The 15,954-nt window shown below is 49.6% G+C and overlaps 2 protein-coding genes across 52 annotated transcripts in view; one reads left to right on the top strand and one right to left on the bottom strand.

Annotated features, from left to right (window-relative positions):
* Positions 1 to 6,517, bottom strand: part of LOC122388943 (broad-complex core protein isoforms 1/2/3/4/5-like) — a 62,646-nt gene extending 56,129 nt beyond the window's left edge. For 22 of the 50 annotated variants that reach the window (XM_043380531.1, XM_043380516.1, XM_043380506.1 and 19 more), the window contains exons 1-5: positions 6,325 to 6,431; positions 5,901 to 6,095; positions 2,841 to 3,017; positions 2,030 to 2,600; positions 1,717 to 1,776 (exon numbers count right to left, since the gene is read on the bottom strand). In XM_043380531.1, coding sequence (XP_043236466.1) covers positions 1,717 to 1,776; positions 2,030 to 2,600; positions 2,841 to 3,017; positions 5,901 to 6,089 — 997 coding nt within the window. In that variant the 5' untranslated portion in view covers positions 6,090 to 6,095; positions 6,325 to 6,431. Of the gene's footprint in view, positions 1 to 1,716; positions 1,777 to 2,029; positions 2,601 to 2,840; positions 3,018 to 5,900; positions 6,096 to 6,220; positions 6,280 to 6,324 lie in introns of those variants that run through there. The other 28 variants (XM_043380528.1, XM_043380509.1, XM_043380524.1 and 25 more) reach the window with 10 other exon arrangements.
* Positions 6,439 to 13,858, top strand: LOC122388948 (alpha-sarcoglycan-like). Of its 2 annotated transcripts, XM_043380534.1 has the most exons (10): positions 6,583 to 6,779; positions 7,377 to 7,541; positions 7,920 to 8,059; positions 8,252 to 8,330; positions 8,623 to 8,765; positions 8,938 to 9,207; positions 9,519 to 9,745; positions 10,047 to 10,100; positions 10,720 to 11,025; positions 11,283 to 13,858. In XM_043380534.1, exons 2-10 carry the CDS (start codon positions 7,385 to 7,387, stop codon positions 11,293 to 11,295), a joined length of 1,389 nt encoding a protein of 462 aa, XP_043236469.1. In that variant the 5' UTR covers positions 6,583 to 6,779; positions 7,377 to 7,384; the 3' UTR covers positions 11,296 to 13,858. The 2 variants fall into 2 exon arrangements, with proteins under 2 accessions (XP_043236470.1, XP_043236469.1); XM_043380535.1 differs by lacking the exon at positions 10,047 to 10,100 and having other exon boundaries at positions 6,439 to 6,779.
* The last annotated feature ends 2,096 nt before the right edge of the window (positions 13,859 to 15,954 follow it).

Here is a 15,954-nt window from a genome sequence, read left to right as displayed (position 1 = left end):
TATGTTACCACGCGAAAACTTGGACTATCAATGTGCTGACATTGAACGCTCATTTAGGCATCTCTGACGGACAGGACTATACGTTGATACCGTTACGTTAAAGATAACGTTACCGTTACGTTAAACACTGAGAAAGTATGACCAGTCCGGAGCGATCTCAAACAAAGCAACACAGTACACACAGACACAACACATACACACACATAAAATAAAGGGATGGAGAGACACTGTCTGCTGGGACAAAACCTCTCACAAACACAACTACGAAAAATGAACTTTCTTCCTTCTTTTTGGACAAATATATGTGTTTACCAAAGCCAGTAGGCTAGATCGTTTTTTTTTTTTAATAAGTTGAGAAAAGACTCAACATAATATGGCCAGAAGAAGGCATTCATATTATCGTTTATGAGAGGCTTTATCTAGAGGGTCTCTAAACCTACCTAGTTCACTTACGAGAATTTGTTTCAATGGCGCACAAAGACTTTTTCATATAAATTTTGTCCGAACCTTTTGAATGGAAGAATTCAGGACAGATCCTCCGCTAAGCGAAGTTTGTTGCGTTGACCCTGCCCTCTACCCTTCGATAGCGCATTTCTCGTGCTATGGCAGAATTTGGAGTCCAAAGTTTATCGTATGCACATAGCCGCGTACGGCCGGTCCCCTCACTGACTTCGTCTGGCTACGGCCTGCCACCAACCGCGACCAACGATGTCAGGACAGGCTCATAAACGTCAAGCGCCCGTCGCACTTCGCGCCCGGACTGTTATAACCGGGAACGCGTGCTCTCACCACGCGGAGTCCAACGCTCTAACCAACTGAGCTACGGGACCGGCTATGACCGACTACTACTTATAATCCGGCCACAAAGTCCCTAATATTGTACTGTTTGTGAAGAGTATCTATAGAAATACGGTTAGCTGCAAATGGATTTTTACTGATTATCTTTTATCAGTTGGACAACTCGGCTTCTGAATGGAAAAGCGCAAGGTACGGAAACGGACAAAAAGCTTGCATTGTTCCCTAAACACGTAGCAAAGCAGAACCAATGAATTATCTTTCTGCTGGGACACATTGCCATTAGGAAGACTTTTGGTGATTGTAGACAATATTCCGTTTGTTGCTGTAGCGTGAAATCAAAACATGCAGGGTGCCTACCCATTTTCAGACAATTTTGATTTATGATGCAGGTGTCATCCTGCCGCTACCCTAAATTATTCCAGAAGTGATAAAGCTTTCAGCTCAACTATCACAAAGGGCATATCCTATCCTGTCGTTTCCAGCATATACATATCCAGGGGCATGTCCATATCCTATCCAGCATATCCTAAACTGAATGTCGCCTATACCATTTTCTCGACTTCTACTTCACTAACTCCAGATTGCTTTTGTGGTTTCACTGGATGCCAGCTAGTTTAGCTGGTATCAGGTCGCAAAAGGCTGTAGTATATTCCGGTGATTCACGCTGTCTAAAACGCCAATGACAGACAGGGAATGAGCGAAACCAGTGATAGCTGTTTATTACCGGCACATATCCTGCATTTATTCCTATCAGCATCCGGCATCCGACCTTGGAACGTCTTCAGCCTTTACCCGTTCAGTATCCCATGTAAATTTCAGCGCCTCATGGTTCGATATCGATAAAGGGCAGCCCTAACCAGAGACCCTCTCAGCAGACAGCGTGCCTCACACCCCTGGCCAGCCGGCAGTGGCACCCACCTGTCATAGAGCCTGCGCCGCCATCCGAGGAGGGTCCCGCTGCCGCCAGCATCTCGCTCACTGTAGAGAGATGCGGAGAGGTCAGAAAGAGAACAGGTCAAATATTGTTGGCACTTGAAGCTCCACAGCATGACATCAAAGCACAACCTACAAGAAATTTGAGTTAAATGCATTTCAACAAAAATTATAGAATGTCAGTGGTATTAAAAAAGAAAATATATTTTTTTTAAATCATAACAACCACTGCACAGCTCAAGTCCACTGCGCCCACATTAACAATTCATATCCGGCGCCATCACCGCCATCCGCTCACCTTGGCCGGGGTCGGGGACAGGCACGGCGCCGAGCGACTGGTTCGAGTCGTACCCCTCCTCATAATCCACCACCTGTCCAAGTGCCGCCATATCGTCCTCATCATCATCCGCAATGTCTATGTCGATCTTCTCCACCTTGACCTGGCCGCCGTGCGGGTAGCTCATCCTGAGCTGCTCTCCGGGCTCCTCGGCGGGCGGCGGGGCGGTGTCGGAGCCGGACGGGGTGGTGGGGGCCGGTGACGCCGCCGCCGAGGTCTCCAGACCGTCGTTACTGCCCGAGCCGGAGCCAGAGTGGACGCGGCGCCGCTTGGTGGCCGGTGAGACGGGCGGCGACTCGGGCGGCGGCGCCGCGGTCCGTGCCGCCGCCGCCGCGGAGCTGTTGATGGGCGGTGCCGGTGCCGGTGCCGGTGGCGGTGGGGGCGGTGGGGCGGCCGGCGCCATCGGTCGACGGACGGCCGCCGGCGGAGGACGGGACACCGGTGCCGGAGAGGGACGGGGGAACGTCCGCGGAGCCGCCGCCGGCGCGGGCCGCGGCTGGGCGCGAGGGGACGCCGGTACCGGCACAGACTCCCGTGGGAAGTAAATGATTAGATGTCAGCCAGCTGAGTGAAGACAACCAAATATCAAAACAATTGTAAAAGCGCATGCCATGCCAATTAGACTTTCAATATCCAACTTTGACATGGTATTTAGCACTTTGTGCAAAGAACTATGCAGGGAAGATATTCAAACTCAAAATAAAAATGAAATAAAAGACACAAATAATCATGTGTAAATAAAAAATAGCAGCACACACTTATAATGACTGACCTTATCCTCATCTCCAGTGAGCCCCCTGACTTGGAGCATCTCAGCAGTCTTGAGGAAGCTGCTGAGCTGGGTCTGGGTGACGTTCACCTCGCCATTGTACACAAACTCAATCACAGCCCGCAGGTCACTGAAGGTAGTGTCCTTCAGAAAGAACACTGGGTGCTGACAGGGATTTTCCTGAAAAAAAAAACAATAAAACTGTTAGGAAGGACACTGCTTTATGACTGCTTGGTCTATCATATCAATGCTAAAGTAGGACCTGGTCAAGAGTTAAGAGTAAATAAGACTAGAGATCAGAAATCAGGCAAGTGCTGAAATGTAAAAAGGTTTGAAGTTTTATGAAATATTTTGGAATAAGTTTAAAATAAATAACTCTATACACTAGATGGCATTTTTTAACTTTTAATCCTTAAAATGACATGACTCAGGCATATATAAAATATGCAAATTAAATACAGGTAATGTTCATCAATTGAAAAGGGGCAAAACTAATGCACCAGTCATAGGACCATTCATATTTCATTCCCCCTTCCACTAAACCAGTCGGGGAAACTATGGTAAAATCTGCTATTTTAGCAGTCTGCTATTTTTAGCAGAAATCTGCTAAAAATGGGTACGCATGTGACGTCATCGTACCCAAATATAGCAGATTTGGGTACGGCCCCATACATAAGCAGATCTGCACCCTAATTGAAGCAAATGCGCATCAAATGCCTGGCAGATTCATGATTAGAATAGTGCTGAGGATGTCCTCTGCTATTTTTGTTCAGATCCGACTTTTTTCAAATTCATTATTTGAAAATAGTCGGATCTGAACAAAAATAGCAGAGATCACTCTCAGCACTATTCTCATCATGAACCCATTGACCTCTATAGTAACCTAGACGGCCCACTGCCGCGCCGCGGCCGGCACGGAATCGTTCCCGCATGGGGGCGCAGTGGCGCCACCTGCAAGTGGTCAGAAGTTCCCGGCCCCTGTAGACGGTCTATGTTAAGTGGGGAACTTTTGAAGCGGATTTTTATGAAAGATACAGCCTGCCAATGGCTGAAAAGGATTGCTATGTAACTGAATATGCTTTCTTAAGGTGTGATGTGCTCGATTGCGAACAGGATGGCTCGAGCCGTGCAATAAAGCGCATTGTTTCAAATGACCCGGACGCTGGCGGTACAAAGCATACCGAAACGTGGATCGTGCCTACCTGCCGTAGGTAAGGCCATACGGGACGAAGAACGTACCCGCTTCCTACTCAGGTGGCAAAAGATGATCAATTAGCAAACGAAGGGGGAGGGGTCCGTTCGACCCCCGACCTATTCGGGCGAGGGTTAACCCTCGCCCGCATAGGTGGGGTCGAACGGACCCCATCTCAGTTTTCGCGAATAACTCTCGTAAAAAGCGGCCGATCGCAACGAAACTTTCAGTATCCTCGCGATAATCAATTATACACCTGCCCTGGAAGTTTCATGACCCTGACCCAAATGACCTTTGACCTGTGACCTACTTTTCAAGACCATGTTTGGCCGGAATCGCAATTCGACACATGGCTGGCATTAACCGCGCGTTAGCAGTATTTTCGTGATTTCAAGCGTTCAAACATGTGATATGATGTTGCTCCCGTGCATAAGGGTGGGTGTCAAGGTCACTTGAAGGTAAGGTCATGTCAGGTCATCGACCTTTGATGACCTCGGTTCGCTTTTTCGAGTTTTACATGTTTGTAGGCTTGTTTTTGGAGCTAACTTCGAATTTAGCAACCATTTGAACATTTACGAAAAAGTTTTGGTGCCTTCGTAGCATGTGACGAAGCTGTTAGAGGTGGTTGACACCTACTACGAATACCTACCCGGCAGGACCCCTACTGGTTGACCTGACCTGACCTGACCTGACCCAACCTGGCCTTATAAATGCATCAAGACATCATCTGTAGTCAAAACTAACATGATTTTCGTGATCAGCCCCCCCCCCCCCCGATAAACCCCATAGCAGCCACACTTTACGACGTTCTAACAGGTCCCGATTTTCCCGACTTTTGGGTCATTGACCTGACTTGGAAGGTAACCCAATGACCTAGGACCTTAAAATCAGGTATAATCGGCTGCCTCTCGTCTACTTGCAATTCCATCCCTGATAATATGCCAGTGCTTATATCGGGGGTCGGCAACCTTTTTGGGGTGCGGGCCAGATTTAAGCGATTTAGAAGCAGCCGGCGGGCAGGAGCATGGCATGGTTGCAATTTGCTACAGTTATAGGTACGCAATATTGGAGAAATATGACAGCGTAATTAATAGACTGGTGTACGGAAAACAAAATCGATTTATGAAGGTACCGCGGGCCGGAACGCAATGTTAGTTGCTGTTACCAGACGCGAGTCGGACGTCAAATGGTTGCGGGCCGGATCCGGCCCGCGGGCGGTAGGTTGCCGACCCCTGGCTTATATAGATCACCATCGATCTGGAATGGTCATCTTTTGCCACCTGAGTAGGAAGTGGGTACGTTCCTGGTCATGCATGGCCTTACCTACGGCAGGTAGGCTCTCAACGTTTCGGTATGCTTTGTACCGCCAGCGCGTCCGGGTCACTTGAAACAATGCACTTTATTGCACGGCTCGAGCCATCCTGTTAGCAATCGAGCACATCACACCTTAAGAAAGCATGTTCAGTTACATAACAATCCTTTTCAGCCATCGGCAGGCTGTATCTTTCATAAAAATCCGCTTCAAAAGTTCCCCACTTAACATAGACCGTCTACAGGGGCCGGGAACTTCTGACCACTTGCAGGTGGCGCCACTGCGCCCCCATACGGGAACGATTGCGGCGCGGGAGTTGGCCGTCTAGGTTACTATAGAGGTCAATGCATGAACCTGCCAGGCATTTGATGCGCATTTGCTTCAATTAGGGTACAGATCTGCTTTTGTATGGGGCCGTACCCAAATCTGCTATATTTGGGTACGATGACGTCACATGCGTACCCATTTTTAGCAGATTTCTGCTAAAAATAGCAGACTGCTAAAAATAGCAGATTTTACCATAGTTTCCCCGACTGAAACAGATGACAGTCAGTTTCACCTTGAGAAGATCACGGAAGTATGGACTGCACGCAGACAGCATCATTCTGTGTGCCTTGACCTTCTTCCCCTCACAGCAGAGTGTGATGTCAACCAGTTCTCCATCTTTTCTGAGATCCTCAAACACTGAGGTTACACTGTTTCTGAAGTCGTTCCATTTTAGGCAAAACCTCTGACCGTCACCAGCCATCTTGACCTGAAAAATAAGAACACATTATAGATTCCAGAATCGACAGCTTAGAAAAATCAACTGTTAGAGCTTACAGTCATGTTAAAGGAAAGTCAGGAAGCGATTTATTCCAAAATTTGAAATTGGTTTACACTTCAATCAATCATTGGAATCGGGGGGTCGCCGGTCGGCTGTTCCCGGACCCCGGTTCAATGAGTCATAGCCGAAATGCAGAAAAGATAAATATAAGACTTACGCGCAATACCAGCTCAATCAACAGGCCAAACGTACAAAAACAAATACACTTTAAGTTCGATTTTCGAAACGCGTCAGTCACAACGGTCTTCAACAACAATCACAATTCAAACGCAACATGGCGGACGACGCCCGTCTTTTCGATCGGCAGACCACTTTGCGCACAATTTCCAAAAAGTCGCTACTAACCGCTCAAAACTGGGGAAATATTAAATATTGGGATACTTTCATTTTGATTTGGCAGCAATGCTTCTTAGACGAAAAAGACAAAAGCGCCAAGCAGACGATTCTTTGCGTGTGTATTGTTTACACAGAATTATAACCAAATTTAGCACGCATATGCAAGGCCGCATATAGGCTAAAATTGGCTAGATTTAATGACGGTCATGCATTAATTTGATGTTAAATCACATATATAATTTATGTATATAAGCATACTGCCTGCATAATAAAAAGGTGAGGACTGTTAGCTCTTCACCCATCAGTCAGATTGAGATGTCCCCTCCCACCCAACTGAGGGCTGTTCACGGACCCTGTGTGCGGTCGGACCGCACACAGCCTCCAAGCTCCGCCCACTGCGTCCCTACGTCAGCCTTGCGTCACCGCACACAGCGACCGCTGTGGCCGGTCGGGACTGGCCACAGCGGACCGTCCACCGCACGCAGCCGTGACGTCAGAGCCGCCTACCCATCCCCTACCCCCACGCCTGCTGGACGTACCGCACACACCGCACGCAGCAGTGTGCGGTGCCCGTGAACACCCCTCTGGATTAAACTGCTGCGGCTGGTCCCGGCCCCGCTGGGCGCTGACTGCTTCAACCGGGTTCAACTGCTGCAGCTCAGTCCACTGACTGCTTAAAGTCTTAATCTGGCACTAGTGAGTTTTAGACCCAGGCCAGGCTTTTGCCACCACAAGTCTGGAGCTCTAGCAACTGAGTTATGGGATAGACAAGACCAAGGTATTTCATTGATTGGTTTTCCTTTTTTAGTTGCACTTCTAGGTACAATTTGACTGGACATTATAAAAGCTCCCACATTTGTATCCTTTTTGCAGCATTGGCCATGATGAAGCTGCTGGCAGCATTGCTGTGGCTGGCAGCAGCTGTTCAGTGTGAGGAGCTGCAAGAATCCCTAGACCACACCACTGTGCTTGCCAAGCATGGAGAAGTATTCAGCATCATACTGAACTCCAGTCTTCTCTCTGGGGCTGCTGATAACCGTGAGTCCTCCTTCTGAGTGGCACGGCCACATGACTGCACTCTCCAGCTCCTAATTCCTGGGTTCAGCAGCCTTGGGATCAACCTACCTAAATATACATCATTACTTCGTGATTCACACTTCAATACCCCATCACATTGTTGTGTCATCATGAGATTCAATGAAGGATTTCATCAGGAGCAGAACACTATGAGTGCCAGCTAGTAAGCATCCTGTAGTGTTACATTGTTTCTAAGCTTCTAGGTATGACCAATTTTACGTATGCAAGTGTGTGGCTAGTGTTTTCTCGGCACACCACTGGCCCTGGTGGCTGCCCGTCCCCTCAGGCTCTTGCTGACTCCACCAGCCCCCTCGGCTCTCACCGTTTTTCCTCACCCAGGCGCGAACGACACGCTGCGGTTCTCGCCGAGTCTGCTCGGCGCGCCCGACCTGCCCGACTGGCTGGCGTACGGTTACAGCGAGCAGCTGCGCTGCGGCGTGGTGTACGGAGTGCCGCCAGCGCACCTGGACGAGTTCAGGGTCAGTGACCCCGTGACCCGTCCGGCGGTCGTTCCGTGAACTGGGAAGGTGGATTGAGATTAATCCATTGCTCGCTCTGTAGCACCTTATCCTTCGTTCTTGGTTAACATCAGCTAACTTAAAAACCGATGCCACGTGTTATGTTATTACCACCGATTGCATTACATTCACACTCGTCTGTCTCCGTTTCAGTTGGAGATTATCGTGACAAATCTCCGCACGTACCAGACCTCGCGGCGGGAGGTGCACGTGCTGGTGTCAGACAGCGCCGGTACGTGGCGCCACGGGGTCGGTATGGGCACGGGCCACGGGGTGAATGATAATACTCAGAGGGACACTCGGGGTACTTGAGGTCACTCATTGACACTCAGAGCGCTCAAAGTGCTCTGAGTATACCTCGCTGTTCGCTGGTGACAACGCTTGGATTGATTTGCATGGTTTCATCGATCTCGGGTGATTTGTGTAGCCAGTGTGCTGTTTAAGGTCGCAATAATCTTCAGCTCATGAATCTGATGTGTTAAGTAATTAGCTGCCGTGAATGACCACGTTCTGGTGGTCCGCAGAGTCGCTGCGGCACGAGGTGCAGCTGAAAATCAACAACATGGACCCGGTGGACCTACTGTTTGACTCGAGCGGCGGATCCTCGAGCCGCAAACAACCGAGAAACGCATCCAACATTGAGAAACTACAGGAGATATTTCAACAGGTACGGTACGAACAGTCGCTAGCATAATATGCATATGTGCAAACGTGCGCCATATGAGTGGATGTTATCCGACATGACTTGGTGTGATATGATGTCCTGAGTTGACCTGGCCTGCCCTGACCAGGAGGCTCTCTCAGTCGGTGGTCTGTGACCTGACCTCCCTGACCTTCAGGTGCTGTGGCCGGCGGCCGGCGCCGACGTGCGTCTGACCTGGCTCTCGGTGGCTGACCCGGGTCCAGTGGTTCCCCGTCCGGGCGCCCACCTGGGTACACTGCTGCGACTGGCCAGCGGTGCGCCCTTCTCCCCCCAGCTGCGGTTCCTGCAGCAGGAGGTGCGCCCGCTCTGGGCTCGCGTGCCCTGCCCCAGAAATTTCAAACGCAGCAAGTTTGAGAGGCACTTCCGCGAGCGGGATTTTAAGATGGACTGGTGCCAGTTTAAGTTGGTAAGTGCGCTAGGGGGCTGTGTGATATGCCTATTTGACCCCTATGCCCAATTTCTCTCCTCCGTGGACAGGTGGTTTTAACCGAAGGATATGGACAGATATTTTGATTTTTCTTCACCAAAATAACATTAATTGACCCGGCTTTGAACCAGGCATTGATCGAAAAATTTACTTTCCCGTCAGATGATGTAATTAACGTCTTGCATTAATTTCTTTCTACCCAGGCAGCTACTACCGCTCTAACGCCGCATCTATTCCACAAACTCTGTCTGCATCTTTGTCACCGCCCCCTTCCTCTCCCTCCCCCTCAGTTTGAGAGCGGCGAGCTGGCGCTGCCGGTGGACGAGCCGGCCCCGACCGCCGCGCCGCCGCCTCCCCCGCCCTCTCTGGCCGACGTGCTGCCTCTGCCGGCGCGCGTGGCGGTGCCGGCGCGCAGCTACGTGTCCGACTTCCTGACCACCATCGGCATCCCGCTGCTGGTGGCGCTGCTTCTCTGCGCCACACTGACGTGCATCATGTGCTGCCAGGGAGAGCACCTGTGAGTCGAGCGGGAGGGAGGGGAGGGGAGGAAGGGCACTGGTCCGGGGTATGTATTAGGGTCGATAAAGGTGTACTTGATAGGGATTAGGGGAGCCAAATAAGACTTGGGAAGGGGTCAGATGTGGGCCATGGGGTGACCGGAGCGTAGAATGCAGTAGATTCATACCACGCTGAAATGTTGTCTCTGCTCTCTGCGCCAATAATGTGAGAGGTATTGCCCATTTAGATCATCGCTTATTTTCTGTGACACAACCGAACTTCGAACGCCATTGAAATGCTAACCGTTGACCCGATTTCAGTGAGACGGACAGTGACGGCGAGTTTTTTGATAACGTGTTCTCGGTGTTTGTGAGGTGAGACAGCCAGTCCCCCCGCCGTGTGTTCATAACAGCGTGTCAGAGCGAACCTGAGCTCTGTGGAGTCTATTGTAGAGTCTCAATACTGTGTGGTGTGGAGTGTGCTGACCTCTAGGTTATTTGCAGTGCTGCCACCGCAAGGACTCCTGGGCCCTGGCACGTATTTTTTTACCGACTAACCAATTTAGTGTGCATGACTGACATACCCTAGTGTGTGTCTTACCATGTGTGTTCGTGCTTTTTGCGCTTTTTTAATAACAACTGAATAATGCCCGAGTAACGAACACATGACAAACTACTAACGAGTATCTAGAAATAACTTGATTGTGTCTGCCCAGTCTTCCAAAGGCCCATCTTTATCCTCTTTGCGGACTGCATTCGACACCATATTGTCCCGCTGTTTGCGAAATAAAACCGTTTTTAAGGAATTCATAATTGGAGTCGTGATGTCTAACCGACAACTTTTTAGCTCTTCAAAAACCATCACCGTTTGAGTAACTGCGGTCTGTTAGATGTCCCTCCTCCCAACAATCAGACGTCGGCTTTCCAATATGAGGCCTCTCCCTGCGACCAGCGGTCTCCCCTCGCCCCTAATTCTCCCCCCTCTCCCCGCCAGACGCCGTCCCGCCGAGATTCAGATGGTGCAGTACCCGGGCGGCTCGAGCTCTCTGCCGCGCGGCGTCTCTCTGCCTCGCTCCCAGACGAGCACGCTGCGCCGCGCCGCCCTGAGAGACGTCTCCCCGCGGCTGGCCGAGCAGAGCGAGTACGAGCCGTCCTCCCGGCGCGAGGCCAGTCTGCTGAGGGACGTGTCCCCGCGCCTGACTCCGTACAGGGAGCCGCTGTCACCGGAGGACAGTGTGCCGGCTACACCGGATAGTGAGCGGCACGCGCAGCGACAGCCGCCGCCCTACCGCAGTCTCAGGTATCATCATCGAAATCAATTTCAGTACTTTTCACTTTGTTTCACACTGGGTGGTTGTGGGGCTGGCTACTACATCTCATTATACTGGGCTGTGTTTACCGTAAATCCAATTGTTACCGTTACCGTTAAAAAGGTGCTGAATTATAATTTGGTATCACAATTCTTTCTTTCTCCTGAGCGACTCTGTGTTATGTGGCGCGGTCTTTGAAGGCGTACCATGTAACGCTCGGTAACGCTCAGCGTTCTCTCGTCCGCAGCCGCCGCTCCTGAGATTCGGTGGCGGGGGAGGATTCAGATCAGTCAGCCGTGTGGCTGATCTGAGACCGACCCCGCCCAACTCAGACCAAGGACGTGTCCACGTCACGTCGCTATGTCACGTCAGCGCACGCCGCCACGTCAGAACGTCAGGTGGGCGTCCGATTCGGACTGACCCACCGCGGGGATCCCAGTTAAAGATGGAGTGTGAGTGGCTGGTGGGCGCAGTCGAGCGATCAAGCTACATGGGTTCGTGGTCTGTTCTCACCGAAACCGACTCAGATGAGGGCTTTTCGAAAGACTGGGCTAAGGGCTTAGTACCTTAGTCATTCCTTGACATCGAATCCTTGCCTAAAATGAGACCAGCTTGCTAAAAACATATCGCTATGTCTCAAATATTCACACACGTATCCTCTTCCAACGATGCTTATAACTGAGTGCGCGGCTAAGCCTTTGGATTTTGTGTCAAGGACGGCCTTGTTTATAATCATCTGGAAAAGTTTCAATGCTTTGAAGTGGCTCCGACATCAGGCAGCAGTTTGAACAAAAGATCAAAGGTGGAGGGCCGGGCCTGGAGTGGCGCAGGAGCACGAGCCAGCTTTGTTTGGGCTCTGCTCGAAGATAATGGGGAGTAAATTAACTTCGCACAATAGTTACGGCGATGTGCGCTATGAATAGGTTGATGAATACTGCGCTACTACAGCCAGACTGCGAGCTTATCAATAACCTTGACTGATCTTTTTCGACTTTGAAGAAAGATGCCAAAAAGTAACGTTGAAGGTCGGATTGTCTGTCACATTGTTTTTGTGCATGTCTACAGCTTTTCCGATCCCTGAGCAAACGCTCAGAGAACAGATAATGCTCCAAATTTGACCCTTACGATTGTAATTCGATAGAACTGGCGCTCAGTTCACTACTCTTGACTCAAAACTGGATGTATTGTCCTTGTAACGACAGACTGAAGGTCTTGTTCTCGTCCTAGTCCCCTAGCCATGGCAGTGATGCACATCAATACAGTGTCAAGTGATAGTGTCAGCGACCAAGTGTGTCTCCTGCCCTTCAACTCGTATCCGTTGATGGTCATACGACCAGGCTGCTGACGCACACTGGTAACACTTTCCGTAGTCTATCGGCCCACTGCGTCTCTGTGTATGCGCAGACGGCAGTCTGCCGACCGGGCCGATATCCATTCAGACTTTTATCCTTTTGTAGCTCCCGTTTAGCCTCATGCTACCCATGTCAGATGTCGTGACCCTTTCCTAGCACTCTTGTATCGCTCGCGAGTCCCTACCCTTCCCATGTTGGCACTTATAGCTGCGCTCCCGATAGCCCGGGTCGCGCTTGCTACTCGTCGACGCACTACCCCACTTGTGATTCGATGTTGTTTGTGCTCCGTTGTAAGAGCTTAGAACTAGTCAGTGGCTTGTACTAACTTCTAGTCAATGAAGGAAGAGACACATCGATTTACAGTTAATTGTCTCAGTAAATGCGGTAGGATTGTGGCGTTAACTACTTCGGGTGTAGTGTTTGATCGGGTGATGAGTCGTGTTGGCGTGTTCGGTGATTTAGTCCCGGAACTAAACCATTTACGAGCTTGCCTCTGTTGTTCGTATTTGCCCGCTTATTGGCGTTAATCAGACCCATAACAGTAAAACACCAGTCGTATACCCGACCTCAGAACACTGATGTGTTCTCTGTCAATCGTGATGTATCCTTCCAAACTGCGGTAGATAATAATCAGCCGACTATTAGCTCTGCGTACGTACTTACATATACAGGCCCAACTGTCCCTGGTCTAGATATGGTTATATCAGCGACATTAATTAATATGACAGGCTAGTACATGGTTACATCTGCTCTATTGTATCTCCCGTATCGCACTGCGCCCCGCAGCCTTCCATGTGTTATCCCGTGTCGCGTGTTTGCTGTCACGCGGACCGGTAATTGAATTATTGGCCGTCTTTGTCGCTGGACGTCGGTAGATTTCTGCATATGTGGGCTACGTGCCGCCGAGGGAAGCCAGTCGCGATCGAAACTAATAATAGTGGCAGTGACATATCTGTGTTCGCGGTATCTTCATTTCAGTTAGGAGTTACCTGACGCGTTTTTACGAAATGTGTTCTCATAACATGTTTGATGTGATATGCTTGAACCTAACTCGTTTGCTATAGGTGGCATACACCTGCTAATAATCAGAACTCATCCGGTTGATGCTGATATGGCTGAACAGAACTACATCGTTATTGTATTTTGTGTAATAGAATCTCGGTGTCCTGGTTTTGCGGCCACACACAGTCATGTTTTCTAGTTATACGAGTGAGTAGCGACATTGATCTTTCGGTATTTCTACGTTAGTTTTTTTTTTCTTATCGTTGCTTTATTTTTACCGGTTTTTATTGCGTCAAATCGAATAGTAATAGTGACGTTTTCTCGGAGCGGCCTGGCCGGGCCACCTGGAACCGTGCGGCGGTGTACAGACATGATACGTCTTCCGTGTTTATTGGTGAGCTGTGCCCCTGCGTGTACTCAACCGATGCTAGTCGACCCTGTGTGTGATAATACATACCTGTGTGATCAATTGTGACTGTTATAGTGCCGACACAGAAGAAAAGTAGCTGATTTGAAATTGAGAGTGGTTCAGTGTCACTCCGGCCATTGAGCCCATGAGAGGGGACGATGGGTGACCTGATTTCCGCTGCGATTATATTCCGACTCATACGGTGGAAATCGATTTGTGGATAACTGGAACCCTCAGGATATTGACGTTGACGGTCGCCTATCATGATCTTGAATTCACTAGCCTTGAGCGGCCGTCCGTTCGTCGGCCTGGGATGTAGACTGTCCCGCCGAGCTCGGGTGTTCGGCGGTGCAGTCTACCCAAACCATACGGCTTTTACCAAGTGAGCGAAGCATTTTTGGTAATCAATCAACCAACAAAATCAATAACCAGGAAGCCACGTAGGTACTAACCGGTGGTAAATTCGCTCTTACTAATTGAACCTGCATGCCGGAAATGTACTGTGTCATGCACAGGAATGTGGTAGCAGTTTCGGTGCCGGCAATAAGTCTCCTCAATGATCTGGGGCTGATTACTCGACGCTTTAATGGTTTTCAGACACGGATAGTGGTACCGATAACCGAGGAATCTTAGTGTCGTGCTCGAACTGTAGGGAGCGTCTAGCGATCAATTGCAAACTGAACGATTCATCGGGTATTGCCTTGTCAATTAGCAATGGCATGTCATTGTAAAATGGCAAGATGACATTTCGATCTGTGCAAAACGAAGGAATAAAATGCAGAGATATTTCCGGTGTACATATATTCGACTAGTTACTGTCCAGTATACCTACTGAAGCTTACTTCCTCTTGTATTTCGCGCCTATAAAGGCTAACGTTTTCTTACGCATGCATTAATGACATGTAAGGGAAGGGAAGTATAATGACAGCCGTTTAGCTGGCGCACATGATTTCGCCCGCTTACCTGACTGACGTAGTTGATGAGCCTGTGACCTGTGACCTTTTAGCAATCATTTTGCATTGATCATTTTGCGTCGCGATTGTGCAGGACTGGTCTGGGATTAACCGACGTGCTACTATGCCAGTCGTCTTCGATTTGATGAATTACGAATCAAAATCAGTCTGGGAAAATTGATTAGACTGTCGCCATCAATTACGAATCAGCCGTTAAGGCGAATATGACGTACCTACATTTAGGTGTCGCTGTTCAGAAATATGTGCTTTATTTGTGCGCACATTGAATCTGAATTCTGCTGAATATGACGACCCTGTAAATGAAGGGTGGCTATCAAAGCATACAAAATCTTAGCATACAATCGTCAAAACATACAAAATCGTAACATACAGCGCGCCAAACCTACAAAACAGGTCGGTTAGGGGCCAGTCAAAGCATACACAAGCGCAGCGCACAAAATCGTAACGTACAAAAGTTTAACGTCCAATGAATGAATCGTACAAGAGCAAATCATACAATGATCAGAACGTACAAAATTAGAACGTACAATTGCAAAGGATACAACCGCGTAGCATACAAAATTGCAAGCTACAAAAAGAGCCGATCGTATCATACAAAAGCGCATTGTCTAAAATCGCAAGGTACAAAAGTTGCCGCCGAGTGAACTGATATTTAACAAGTCAGCCGCTAGATGGGGTAGTGGTACTGTGGCAGTGTGTTTTTTGGAGGGCACCAGGAAGTACAGTGGAATGCCACTAAGTCCCTAAGAAACACGATACCGATTGCCGCTGCACCGGCCGCCTATCGACGCTGCGGGTGGTCGGAGAGTGCCGAGGGGACCGGTGCCGAGCAGGCAGGAACATGATACCTCTGGACGCTGCACCGGCCGACTATTGACGCTGCGGGTGGTTGGAGGGTGCCGAAGGGATCGGTGCCGAGAAGGCGACGAGGAGAAGCGGGCATGAAGACCGTGAGAAGTATATTTTGTTGGCGGGCGCGCACATAAGGCAAGCGTGCGTACTGCGTATGTAACAGCCTTATCCTTGATCACACCCACTCTAACCCGCGCCCCAGTGGCGGTCTCAGCCAGCTTCGCCCTAGTGTGTGTGTGGGGGGGGAATATGTTACCACCCACCTCTAACTCAAAAACTAAGAGGGCTAGAAAGACGCGGTAAAAAGCAGTCGATAGCTCTCAATGCGTA

This window comes from Amphibalanus amphitrite, unplaced genomic scaffold, assembly GCF_019059575.1.
Source record: "Amphibalanus amphitrite isolate SeventyFive unplaced genomic scaffold, NRLGWU_Aamphi_draft 000339F_arrow, whole genome shotgun sequence".
Taxonomy (NCBI): domain Eukaryota; kingdom Metazoa; phylum Arthropoda; class Thecostraca; order Balanomorpha; family Balanidae; genus Amphibalanus; species Amphibalanus amphitrite.
Note: the sequence above shows the minus strand (reverse complement) of the source record. Positions and strands in the feature narration are given on the sequence as shown.